Below are 14183 nucleotides of genomic sequence, written 5' to 3'. Positions count from 1 at the left end.
ATTTCTAGATTAATATTATTCTCCTTCAGTAGGAAAGGCAGTAAGCTCCCAGAACTCATGACATGATCACTCTAAAAAACCTCTAAATAATGCCATAGCACAGTTCCTGGAGCAGCAGAACCCACAAAATAGTCTGAGTTAATTTTCCAGCCAAAGATAGTTTAGAAGGTCGGAAGGAGGGGGCTGCTGTGCCAGGGCGAGAGTAGAGCTCAACCCAAGGTCACACTGACACAGATCCAGTCCCAGGCAGGCCAAGCTAGAGAAAGAGACCCCTGGAGCCTCTGAGTCCACTGCAGCACCAGCGTCATCTGGAACTAAGCTCATGGTCTGGCTGAGTGGCTAGCCCAGGGGGAGATTACAGGGGTCTTTGCTGGTACTGAAGCAGAACTTGGATGTTTCACCCCTACTGGAAACCAGGAAGTAGGCTTGAGTGGCAGTGGCCCAGGTGGGGGAGGGGCGCAGGCTCCTTGGAGCTAACAACCACAGCACACAAAGTTTTGCTGCCTGGTTAATTAGCAAGTTGGCCTGGGGTTATATATGGACCAGGGAACAGGCCAGGTGAGTGAAGAACCTGTCCCTCCTTAAATCATACCACCTTAGACCCCCTGAAGCTTGGGAAAGTACATCCTAGAAAGTGCCCCACTTTAAGAAGGAGTTAAAAGTCAAGTAAAAGATGGGTAAGATGAGCAGACAGAAAGATGTGGACCGTAGAAAGTTTCTTTAGTGACAAGGAAGATCAAGGTGCACCCTCAGAAGAGGATAGGAACATCAGGGCTCCTACATCCAAAGCTTCCAAGAAAAATAAGAATTTGTCTCAGACCATGGAAGCACTCAAAAGGGACTTTGAAGATAAAATAAGAGAGGTAGAGGAAAAAAATGGAAAGAAAAATGAGGGTGATACAGGAAAGTCATGAGAAAAAAGTCAACAGCTTGAAAAGTCAAATTGGCTAAATGGTAAAGGAGATACAAAAGCTCTCTGAAGAAAATCTTGCTTAAAAATGAGGACTGAACAAACAGAAGCAAATGACTTTATTAGAAATCAAGACACAATAAAGAAAATCCAAATGAATAAAAAAATAGAGGGCAATGTGAAATATCTCCTTGGAAAAACAGCTGACTTGGAAAATAGATCCAGGAGAGATAATTTGAAAATTATTGGACTACCTGAAAACCATCATCAGGGAAAGAGCTTAGACATCATCTTCCAAGAGATTGCCAGGCAAAATTTCCCTGATGTTCTAGAAGCAGAAGGTAAAATAGAAATTGAACAAATCCAGGGATCACCTCCTGAAAGAGATCCCAAAATGAAAACTCCCAAGAATATTATAGCCAAATGTTATTCTCCTTTACTCTTTGTATACTAACCAGATTGTCTTACTAGCTGTTCACCAAATTCATTCTTCTTCCATCTCCATACAGTCTTTCTCCCATGCCTGGAACACATTTCCTCCCTGTCTCTGCCTTTTACAGGCCTCAGCTTTCTTCAAGGCTATTTTGGGTGTTCCTTCCTGCCCTAAGGCTCTGAAGGTACCTGTATATTCCCTGCCTCCCAGGTTGTTAGTGCTTGCTCCTCCTCCAATTAAGTTGTATTTATCCCTGCATATGTTATATCCTCCCCAAGAAAATGTAAGATCCTTGAACATAGGAATGATTTTGTTTTTATCCTTGTTACTGCACTTGTTACTTTAGTTGTTGAAATAAATTAAAGGCTGTCATTATTTCCAGTTATTAGAAAGATTAGTTTTAAGTAATTCCTTACAAATGGTGATAAATTGCCTTCTTTCATTACTCCTACTTCTCTTACCTATCCAACCATTCCTTTTCCTCTGCAGTTTTATCTTCTTCCTTTTGTCCCAAGGGTACTTCGCATCTGTCCTGTCCTCTTGTATACTTTATTTTGTATTAGACTCTCTTGTGTACATATTACCTTTCATAGTAGATTGTAAGTTTCTTGAGAGTAGGATCTGTTATTTTTTCATCTTTGTATTCACAATACCTGATATAGTATCTTGTTAATGTTGTGCATATGGTCAGATATTTTATTCATATCGTACATCTGTTGTATGGAAAGGACTTTTATCTTGTTTATTTACACACACAGAAATCACTTTGTAGTAGCATAAACTTTTAAAATTTGATTTTTCTCTCCCACCATCTCACCATTTGCAGAGAAAAATAAAACTCTTATTACACACACACCTAATTAAACAAAACAAATTCCTGTATTACCCATGTCCAGAAAGTGTCATCAATTTTGAAACTTTCACAAAGTCTGAAAAAAATGGAAGGTCTTTTAAAGGTAAACATTTTTCTTTGTGTTACCATGGAATTTTCTTTCCTGTTTTTTCCCCCCTTCCATTCATGAATGCCAGCCAGATTGGGAATCCATATGGTATGACAAAGAAAATCAAATCATTTTGACAATTCCAGGTATTGTCTTTCCATCAGCCTGGATTTGGCACTATTCAGCATTAAATACTATTTAAGTACTTTTGCTTATTCAGTGGAAATATATGTATTTTCATCAAACTTAAAAGATAGTAAAAGTGTTTCTTCATTTGAATCAGCTTTCTAGAGAGCTCGACAATCTTCCTATTAGAAAGAAGTACCATGGTGAGGAATGCTATTTTTCTTGGAGTAAGGTACCTTTTGTATAGGTTTTTCAGATGTTCCTAGCTATCGTTCTCACAAAGGTATGTGAGCCATTGGACAAAACTTTTTCTCTCACTTCTGTCCTTCCCCATTTTCTCGTCATTGTTTGTTCTCCTGTTATCTGTTTTTTTAAGTTGACATTCTAAAATGAATGAGTGTTTTAATGTTGCTTCACTCATTTTTTATCATGCCCGACTCTTTGTGAACTCACTTGGGGTTTTCTTGGTAAAGATACCAGAGTGGTTTGCCATTTCATTTTCCAGCTCATTTTACAAATGAAGAAGACTAAGGCAAACAGAATTGAGTTGCTCAGGTTCACACAGCTAGTAAGTGTTTGAGGCCAGATTTGAACTCAAGAAGATGAGATTTCCTGACTCCAGGCCCAGCGCTTTATCCACTATGCCACCTAGATTTCTTTTTAATGTACTGGCCTGATCTAAATATTCTTGTTCATTCCCTCCCTCCCTTCCTTCTTTTCCATGAGAAGAGAATCTAGCCTATGAATGGTCAGTACTTAGCTGACTCTCTTGAAGAAAGATGACTGAAAAATCATTAATGTTTGTCTTTGGATAACTGAAACTAGTAAGTAAATGAGAGTAATCTTGACAGTAACTTTTTCTGTTAAATGTATTTTATATATATACAGGAGTTCTGTAATATATTTATTCCTTACAAGGATTAGAAAAATCTTCACCAGTAGGAATTTCTTGAAAAGAGTTGGGAAAATCTCAAAAATTAAATGACAGTTTTCAGAATAATAATACTTTCATTTGGTGCCACTTGGATAAGTGCTCAGTTAACAAGGAAAGAAGGAGTGAATTATAAGTGAATACTGACTGTCTCAGTACCACAAGAGTTGAAAACCTTCATAATCTATATTTGACTATGTTCTATGGATGAAACTTAATATCCAGAAGGAAGTCTTAGTACTTGTACTAAGGGAATAGCTATTGCTCCCAACTTGGTTATTTGTTTTTCTTTCTTTTAAAAAAAATTAATAGATGAGGTAGAATCAGCATCATTTCTATTTAGACTATTTTAATCAAACTAATTTGATATATATATATATATATACACACACACACACACATATATATATACATATATATACAGAGAGAGAGAGAATGTTATATTATATACTATATACTATTTAAGGCCTAAAGCTCTCTTTTAACAAAAATAAGATAGTTTCTTCTTTATCAGGAGTAAATCAAGGGGCTGGACATTTGAGATACTAGTTCAATTTCGGTTTATCTCATCACATTGATTGGCACCATGAGATCAGAAATAAGTTGCTGGAATAAAAAGAGCTTGCCAGAAGTCTTTGGTATATCTTCTCTACTAAAAGATATTTGGTGAATATTCTGAAATAAGTGGTTTTGCATAATGAGTGACAAAATTGAAAAAGATCTTATCAGAGTAGAGCATTGGGGCTGAATTCAGTAAGATTAAATTTAATAGGGATAGTCTTAGACTTGGGTTCAAAAAAAAAAACTTCTCAAGTATAGGATAAGGGATTAATAGACATTTTGACTGAAAAAAAAAATTTGTGTCTTTTAGTGGACTCAGAAGGTCAGTATGAGTCAACAGAGTCATGTGCAGCCAAAAAAAAGGCTTCCAAAAATAAGGAAGAGATAGTGATTTTTTACTTCGCTCTGATCAGACGATATAAGGAATATTGTGTTACATTATTAGCACCACAGTTTAAGGAGGACAGTGATAAGCTAGATAATGCCCAGAGGAGAGCAACCAGGATGTTGAAGAGTCTGGTATCCATGTCATATTGAAAATCAGTTCAAAGAACTGTACATATTTAGCACAAAGAAGAGAACATTCAGATTGGATGTTTAGCTGAAGAAGGGAAGGCATGATTGCTGCCTTCAAGTAAATGAAGGGTTGTCATGTGGAGGAGGGAATGGACTTGTTTTGTCATTTCAGAAGACAGAATCAGGAACACTGGGTGAATATCACAGATGAATTGAGGCTTGGTGTTAAGAAAAATGATTAGAATTATCTGAAAGGGTAATAGACTGTCTCAGGGTTCATTAAGTTCTTCTTTATTAGAGGTCTTTAAGTAGAGGCTGGATGGACTACTGGTTAGAGTATAGGGGGAGAGTATGTTTATAGTTGTTTTTCACTCATGTCTGACCCTTCTAGAGTGGTTTACTGTTCTCCAGTGGATTAATCAAACAGGTTAAATGACTTGCCCAGGGTCACAGATTTGAACTGAGGTCTTCCTGACACCAGGCCCAATACTTTATGCACTAAACCACTTACCTGCTTCCATATTATAGTAGGGATTCTGTTCAAGTATGGGCTGAACTAGATGACCATTGAGGTTACTTCTAGCTCTAAATTCTATGATCCTCTGTTGTGCTTTTAAAATTAAAATTAAGGGGGCAGCTAGATGGCGCAGTGGATAGAGCACCGGCCCTGGAGTCAGGAGTACCTGAGTTCAAATCCGGCCTCAGACACTTAACACTTACTAGCTGTGTGACCCTGGGCAAGTCACTTAACCCCAATTGCCTCACTAAAAAAAAAAAAAAAATTAAAATTAAAATTTCAGTACAAAATGGATTAAATTTGTCTGATTTGTAGAAGGCAGGAAAACATAAAACTGAGTGAAATTCAAATCTATTTGTACTCTAAGGAAGGCAGAGCAATTGAGCTGTAGGAGCATGAGCCTATTATCATTAGCATTGAGCTTCTTTACTGAGCTGTGATTTCCTTTTGCCAGTAGGGAGAAGCACAAGTTCTGGGCTAGTCAAACTGGTTCATGCTACTACTCTTGCACAGATGATTCTTTTAAAGTTAAAAAAGAGCCAAGTGAGACCTTTTGCTGCCAGAACAATATTTTGAATTAGTTTTTCTAGTGCAAAGTTTCTTAAACTGTGGGTTTAAGTACATATGGGCGTTGCAAAAAAAATTGGCAATCTTTTTTTTTATACATATATTTTTTTTCCTTTTGATAAATTTTTTTTTTTTTGGTGAGGCAGTCGGGGTTAAGTGACTTGCCCAGGGTCACACAGCTAGTAAGTGTCAAATGTCTGAGGCCAGATTTGAACTCAGGTCCTCCTGAATCCAGGGCTGGTGCTCTATCCATGGTGCCACCTAGCTGCCCTGCAAAATTTGGCAGTCTTAAAAGGTATGTATACCTATTTTATATACCTATATACCCAGAGTTTCATAAAAATTTCTTTGGTGAAAAGGTGTCACAAGTGGAAAAAATATAAGCCCTGTTCTAGTGTATTACCCTGTCTCTTTGTGTTCCTAAGATAATTGTATGTGCCTAGACTTCTGCAATGGCAGCTAGATGACACAATAGATAGAGTGCTTCACCTGGGGTCAGGAAGACCAAATTGAGCCTCAGAAACTTACTAGCTGTGTGACCCTGGGGAAATCACTGTTTACCTTAGTTTCCTCTTCTGTAAAATGAGTGCAAACCACTCCATTGTCCTAGACCAAAAAAAACCACCCCAAAACCCAAATGGGACCATGAAGAGTCAGAAACAACTGAAAAGGACTCAACACCAACATCAAAAGGTTACTGTGAGGTGTTTGAAATCTGGGGCACAAAGAACACCAAAGCAATTGATGGTGTGATATATATGTATCATAAGATCAGTGACCACTGTCTTTTTTTTTTTTTTACGTGAAGCAATTGGGGTTAAGTGACTTGCTTAGGGTCACACAGCTAGTAAGTGTTAAGTGTCTGAGGCCGGATTCAAACTCAAGTACTCCTGACTCCAGGGCCGGTGCTCTATCCACTATGCCATCTAGCTGCCCCTCCACTGTCTTTTTGATAATACCTACTGATGATCCATTGTCCATTCTTTTACTTGTGCTTATATCAGATGAAAAGACCCTGCCAAATCTCTCTTATTTTTATTTATTTTTGTTATAAGCTAGTGAAAAATGAAGTTCTTTTCCATGGCTAACTTCATTTTGTTACTACTAATGTAAATTTATCTGAGCCATCAGTATGTCCTTGCCACAGTGGATAACAGTACTGATATTTCAACTTTATGATTAGATTAAAATAGGTTTATGTTCATTGTTCCATGAATACTTGAGAAGTCGTCACTTTTAAAAGAGCAAGAAAATTAATGGATCTGTTTTATTGAGTAATGTGTAATCCAGTCATACAAGTTAGCACTTACCCACACTGCAGAAACATCTAAAAATGGGTCTGGGCTAGGGAGTGAGGGCTGGGTAGGTCAGCAAGTAGAAGGAACAGAAGTTCTTGTTTCTGTTGTACCTGCAACTTCTCTAGACTTTGAAGTATGGAAAATAACTATTTTAAAGTACTTTTTCTCTTCCCTATGCCACAGAATGCTGATGGACCAGGAGCCTAGTACTATTATATAGTTCACTGAAAATGTTTGGCATTACATAGGATTCAAACATATCACCCAACCCCTAGGTTTTATAGAGGAAAAAATAATAGTAATCATTGACATTTTAAAACTGGAAGGGAAGATTCTCTGGTACCATACTTTAGTACCTCTATTTCTCTGCATTTGTCTTCCTACGATGCTCCTAATCCAGGTCTTGACTCTCCACTTGGAGATCTGATGGCTGCTATAATCTACAGAAATCTATTCTGCTTTCTATGAACTAGGAGACTATAAATCTTCTCCTTTTTAAAATTATTTTTCCTACTCACCAAAAATCTGCCTTATTTCTGAGAAAAATTATTTCTCTCTTATGTTAATAACCAATTATTGGGACTAAGATTTTTTCTTTCTATATCCTTATTCAGAAATAAATTCCTGTAGGTAATAGTCTTTGAAGGACATTATTGACCTTGCCAAAAATTTACGTCACCTAGACCATCTTATATAAATGGAATTGTTACCCACCCACTAAAAAAACCTTACAAAGAGAATCTAATCTAGGTGATTTCTGGCCCTTTGTGTTCTACTCAGACTTGTGTTGGGAGTGGGAAGGGGGAAAGTAGATCCTTTGTCTGGGTATAAGTGTGACATAATCAAAATTAAGTCTCCCAGCTCTTCATTAGAATAGATCCATCTAATAGAGCAGAGAAACAATTTTAATTAAGAACCAGTGGTTAGGGGCAGCTAGGTGGCGCAGTAGATAGAGCACCAGCCCTGGAGTCAGGAGTACCTGAGTTCAAATCTGGCCTCAGACAATTAACACTTACTAGCTGTGTGACCCTGGGCAAGTCACTTAACCCCAATTGCCTCCCTAAAAAAAAAAAAAGAAAGAAAGAACCAGTGGTTGAACAAGATTCCAGCATAACGTATTAGCAATGCATCTGGCCCAGGCTGGAATCTGTGGCTATGAAGCAAGAGTTAAAAATAAAGCCATAATGTTACCCATGTTCTGAGTTAACTAGCCAAGAAAATAAAGTAACTAGATTTGATTATTATCGTAGTAGGCCCATTATGAACTAAAGCTACAAAAATGAAAATATCAGTATTCAATTATTCTTTTAAGTAACTAATTTCAGTAACAGTCATATCATAACTTCTAGAAAAGGTTTGGGGGACTAATGTCCAGGTTTAAGGAATTTTAAATGAATAATTATAATGTCTTGTTGCACTAATTGTCATTTTGGTTTGTTTCTTCCCTAGGAGATTGACAGGTCATTCCTTCCACATGGGCTACAGCATGGCAATTTTGAATGGCATTGTGGCTGCTCTCACTGTAGCATGGTGCCTCATGTGAATCCACATTAGTTCCCTGGCAAAGTCATTTTCTACAGAATGCAGAACATCTGATTCATGTTTTTTTAATGACACAGAAGAACATAATTTCCTATTTCAAAAGACAATGGATTATCTGCTATTTATTGATTATTTTAAATTCATCATCAACATGAATAACAACAAATCACTGCTCTTTGAGTGCTGGTGTTGTGTGTAGGTCACTGTCCTAGACAAGGAGAATTTCCATCTTTTAATGTTTGAGGTGCTTTCATATGGAATTTGAGAGTTTACCTCATTTTTTTTAAACATTTGTATGTTTGTTTTTTTTAAGAAAGTAATCCTAAAACTTGAATGCAGGTTATAAATTTGACAGTATGCTTCTATATAAAAGTATACTGCCCTTCCATTAAGAAACATCAGAATTATTGAAATAGTAGAATTTTGGATCTCATTTTTATATTATATTAAATTAGTATTAGATTAGTAAAGGAAGCACATGCTTCCTACTTTTATATTTCATGCTTTAAAAATCATTGGTGACCTGTACAATCAGAATTTGTAGACTTTGAATTATTCATTCACAAAGAGTTATATTTATAGATATTTTTCTATTTTAGTATGCATTTTTATAATGATTTTTGTATTCTTTTTACATTTTATTTTGAATTAGTTCTTTTAATATGAGTGCCAATTTAAGACATTTTCAAACTTAAGTAATTTTAGAATGTCATTAATTGGTTCATATCTAGTGTTCCCTACTCTCATTGTACAGTTTTGTTTTGTTTTTTTTCTTAGAAAAAAAAAAACACACTACAAACGTAGATTTTTAAAGACATTTAAAAAAATAACCTGTTCTATTTATAAGAATTGATTTTAAAAGTAAACATTGAAGTTAGAAAATCACCTCAATTCTAGAATATGGAATTTTAAATAAGCTTTTTAAAAAAAATTTTTTGGTGAGGCAGTTGGGGTTAAGTGACTTGCCCAGGGTCACACAGCTAGTAAGTATCAAGTGTCTGAGGCCAAATTTGAACTCAGGTCCTCCTGAATCCAGGGCCAGTGCTCTATTCACTGTGTCACCTAGCTGCCCCAAATAAACTATTTTTTCTAACACCAAAATTATATTAGGAAAGCTTGTGTTGTCAATCTACTTGCATAAGATAAACAAGAATAGAGAATTTTCATTACATTTCCCCGATTTTGGTTAAGTATTTTGCTATGTGAATTAATGAACAAGTTTTCCAATAGCATGGAATTTGTGTATTTTTTCCATTAGTCTTTAAAAAGAAAAGATTATAATGGCTGCCCTAAAAGTAGACAATTATGTGGAGTATGTTCATAGATTAATGGGGTCTGGAATGCATATTTAAATCAATCAGGATTGAGTATTCATCAGTTATTTTAGGGATTAACTGCTCAAGCCCTTAAGGGTATTTTTATCTTCTTCTAAATTAAGAATAAATGCATAGATCCTCAAATCAACTCTTTGCAAACATGAAAATTGCTAAAAGTCTTTGGTGCTCAAGTGGTATTTCCTTTCATTAGAGTACCACAACATGTCAAGAAATTCCGATGGTCATTACTCCTTGTGACAAAGAATAATGTATCTAGGAAATTTTGCTTACTGATATGGCAGGTCCATGATCTTTCTCCCCTTTTTTTCTGGTTCTACATAGCCTGATGTGAAAATCATCAGTATTGTCTCATTATACTTTATCTCTTTGGAAGATGATCCTCTTTGTGGCCATAACCAAGAAATGGACTCACTGATCTCAAAGTGCTTTGAAGCCCACTAAAAATGAATTCTATTTTTAATCTATATGCTACTTCATCAGGAATTGGTTTTTGAATCAGAAAAAAATGTTTTAATTGTCTTATTGATCTCTTATTCTTTGAAAATATTATTTTTGTTAGACAAATTATGTAGCAAGACATGTAGTACTGCCATTATGTATCAGGAATATAAATCCATTTCTGCAGATTTTTGTGGCATTAAATAAGGTGAAGGCATATTTGTTAGACTTCTGATTGAAGTGATCACTTCCAAAGAAACTCTTCTTAAAAAGGTATGAATATTTCAACAGTAAGTACATAAAAAGAATGATAATAATAACAACAATAACACAAATAACACATATAGTGTTTTAAGGTTTGAAAAATGCTTTACAAATATCTCATTTCTCCCCATGACAACCTTGGGAGGTAGATGCTATTATCATCTCCATTTGACAGATGAGAAACCTGAGACTAAGGGAAGTTAAGAATTTTGAACAGGATCACATGACTAGTCAATATATGAAACAGGATTCAAACTCTGGTCTTCTTTGACTTCATGTCGTGCTCTATTCACTGTATAACCTTGATTTCGGGTTTAAGGAAATAGAATATTTCTACTAGTTGGGGCAGTGTATGCTCTTTGTCATGTGACCAATTTGGATTTGCTTTTAATTTTTTTTTTTTTTCTTCAGGGGATGATCCACTGTTACTGATAAAAAGTAGTTCCTTTTTAGGATTTTGACTAATCAACTGATGTTTCTTGAAGTATGTAATGTATCGATGAGGCAAATCATTAATAATAAGACAAATATAAATCAAAACTCATTATTTCACTTGACACCCAATCAGTTGGTAATGAAACAGTACTGGAGGGGCTGTAGGAAGACATACACATCAAAGTGGTCTAACTCTCTTACAAAAGATTTTGGAATTATGCAAGGAAACTAACTTTTCATGTCCTTTATGACAGTAACTGCATAGATATTGGTTTACACTGTGATTATATAAGTGTACCTAATGAATGGTCAAGAAATAATATTTGCCTCTCCTCACCAGGATGTTATGAAGACTAATGCCTATGAACTGCGTTATCTCAAAACTTTGCTTAAAGAATCGATACCAAGTATTTCATAAGTATTTTAAGGTGATTTTCATCCATTTGTCTCTATTCAAATTTGGATTCATCCGAGGTCAAAAATCCCTTTCCTCCCTTCCCCCCAACACACACACACACACACACACACACTCTCTCTATATCTGGAAGAACTATAGATATAGAACTGGAAGGGACCTTAGAGATAATCCTAGTCAAATCTTTTAATTTTACAAATGAGGAAATTGAGACAGAAGGAGGTTAAATCATTGCAATTGTTTCATGTAATTAATGAGAGAAACGGGACTAGAATCCACATTTTATACTTCCTAGTCCTTACCAAGTTTCCTCTTATCCTGTATTTACTTTTCACTTTCAATTTTGGGAAGCAAATTGTGATTTTTTTTCCCTCTCCATAATTTTTTCCTTTTGACAATTAACTGCCATGGCTGGAATCAGGAGCCATTCAGAAGGCTTGGTCAGAGCAAAGCCATATAAGCAGATATGAACAACTATCAAAAAAGGGAGTTTGCTTAAGTACTAATTTTGCTTATTCTTAAATTATCATAGGTTCAACTTGGGAAAGTTTGTTATAAACTGTAACTTTTATGCTTTATCCTATCAGTAGTAGCAATTCATGTACACAAGCATAATTCCTTCTCCCTTAGTTATCAGCAAAATTGCCCAAATATAGGTGTGGTATATTGGTTATAGCCTTATCATGGTCTTAACTGAAAGATTATATTCAACCTCTCTATTTTTGTTGCATTTGTGAAATACTTTGTTTTGCATAGTCCTTAAGATCCTGTTTTATATAATTAGTAATTTTTTTGCTCTAAGAGATGGGCTTTATAATTTCTTAATGTCTATCTACTCTTTAATCATGCTGAACTAAAACTATTTACATTCATCATATAAAATTTTAACATGTTTCTTTTAGTGTATGTGTTTACAATAATAAACCTTTTTCACAACCAATTTTCTGAATTTTTTTTATACCATTTCCTTATAGGAATACTTTGTGTATGTGAAGATTTGAATTCATAAAAAATATTTCCAAGTAATTATGTTGTGGGTAACATCTTTCTTTTTTCTGAACTGATTGAAATATGCTCTTTGAAAATCTAAACATTAGTACTCCAAATCACTTATAAAAGAAATACAAATTAAAACAACTCATTATTTCACTTTATACCCAGTCAATTGCTGATGAAGCAGTCAGTACTGGAAGGCTGTGGGAGGAAAGGCATACTAAGGCGTTTATTGGTGAACCTGTGAATAGTCCAAACACTTCAGGAAAACATTTTGGAATTATGCAAGGAAACTGATTATTTATATTTATGTCCTTTGAGCCAATAATCCCAATCAATTCTTCACTTCTCATGACCTTTTCCTTTTTCCTACTCCAGCCATACACAAAGATGGTCATACCCACAAATGCACTACCTCCATTTTAAGAATTCTGAAATACCTTTCTCTGACCATAATCTATTGGCTTTCTACCTCTTCTTCTTCCTTCCCTTATCAAATTGTAGTTTTTGTCCACTTCCATTGTGTTCCAATCCATCCATCCCTCCCTCAGTTCTCTTCTGTGCCAAATTCCATTAGAATTTTCTTAAGGAGATTCTGAAGATCACCTGGCAAGATAAGGTACTGGACACACAGATCCTTTCTTGAGCTGAACTACCAAGCATTCAAACTCTACTGCAGAGAGTGCAACTCTGATGGGCTGGCCATGTTGTTCAATTGTTAAATATACATTTGCCTAAAAGACTATTTTACAGAGAGCTCACACAGGTCAGAAGAAGCAATATAAGGACACTCTCAAGGTCTCTTTGAAGAACTAGAATTGATTGTGAAACATGGGAGACACCAATACAGGACCACCTGACATGACATGTCCACATCAAAGAAGATGCTGTGCTCTATAAGCAAAGCAGAATTGCAGTAGTTTAAAAGAAACATGAGATGCACAAATTTAGAACTATCTTCTCTCCAAATGTTTACATGGTCTATTTGTGCCCAACCTGTGGCAGAGCCTTCCAAGCTCAAGATGATGTTGATCTGATCAGCCACAGTAGGACACAGTGTACCTTGACCCCAACATAGTAATGTCATTTTGATCCTCTTTGAGCACAAAGTACAACCACCACCATTCAGGCTCTCTCTTCTTTACTAGTCACTCTCTCTGCTTTTCCCTATCTTGACCTCTTAATTAACCAGTTCCACTTTACACTGTTGTCTTGAGTCCCTGGCGCTCTTATCATATTGCTGATTGATTCCTGCCAATCCTACTGGATATAATAAACCCCAAGTAGGTCAAAGATAGAAATATACAACATGACTAAAACACAGTAGCACTTTTTGTGCTAGCAAAGAACTGGAGACAAAGTGGGTTCTCATCAATTGACAAGCAGCTAGAAAATTGTGGTAAATGAATGTAACGAAATATTATTGGTCACTAAGGAATGACAAATACAAGTGGTTCAGAACATTCATCAGCACTGATGATTGATACAGAATAACTTCAACAGGACCAGAAAGATGATCACACACTGACTACAATAATGTAAATGAAAAGAACACTAAAAGGAGACCAAATTGCAAAAATGAGGTGGTCCCAGAAAGGAGATAATGCAACATAATTCCCTCTCTTTGGCAGAGAGGCAGAGGACTACATGCACAGAATGATACATACATTGCCATATCCAATCTGATCAGCTGTTTTTACATAATGAGTTTTTATGGTTTCTTTTCCAGGGCAGAGGGAGATAGCCAAAAATACTGCTACATTAAAAAAAAAAAATCTAGTGTTCATGTTAGAGTAGACTAGCTTGTGTCTTCTCTGTCACAAATTTTAAGATAACTGCTCATATCCCCTCAAGTTTCCTATCATTTTAAGTTCACCTAGTTTTTCATTTGTTATAATCAGATCTAGGATAATCATAATACTTTTCATTTCATTCACCTTTGGAATAAGGAAATTATCG

General features: G+C 35.7%; 1 protein-coding gene across 3 annotated transcripts in view; it reads left to right on the top strand.

Annotated features, from left to right (window-relative positions):
* The window catches only part of ARL6IP6 (ADP ribosylation factor like GTPase 6 interacting protein 6), a 51043-nt gene extending 38881 nt beyond the window's left edge, over positions 1-12162 (top strand). For 2 of the 3 annotated variants that reach the window (XM_043994459.1, XM_043994458.1), the window contains exon 4: positions 8250-12162. In XM_043994459.1, coding sequence (XP_043850394.1) covers positions 8250-8343 — 94 coding nt within the window. In that variant the 3' untranslated portion in view covers positions 8344-12162. The remainder of the gene's footprint in view (positions 1-8249) is intronic. The other variant, XM_043994460.1, reaches the window with a different exon arrangement.
* Positions 12163-14183: the final 2021 nt, after the last annotated feature.

The sequence above is a fragment of the Dromiciops gliroides genome, chromosome 3 (assembly GCF_019393635.1).
Source record: "Dromiciops gliroides isolate mDroGli1 chromosome 3, mDroGli1.pri, whole genome shotgun sequence".
Taxonomy (NCBI): Eukaryota; Metazoa; Chordata; class Mammalia; order Microbiotheria; family Microbiotheriidae; genus Dromiciops; species Dromiciops gliroides.
The sequence above is the reverse complement of the archived record's forward strand: the minus strand, read 5'-3'. Positions and strand labels throughout refer to the sequence as shown.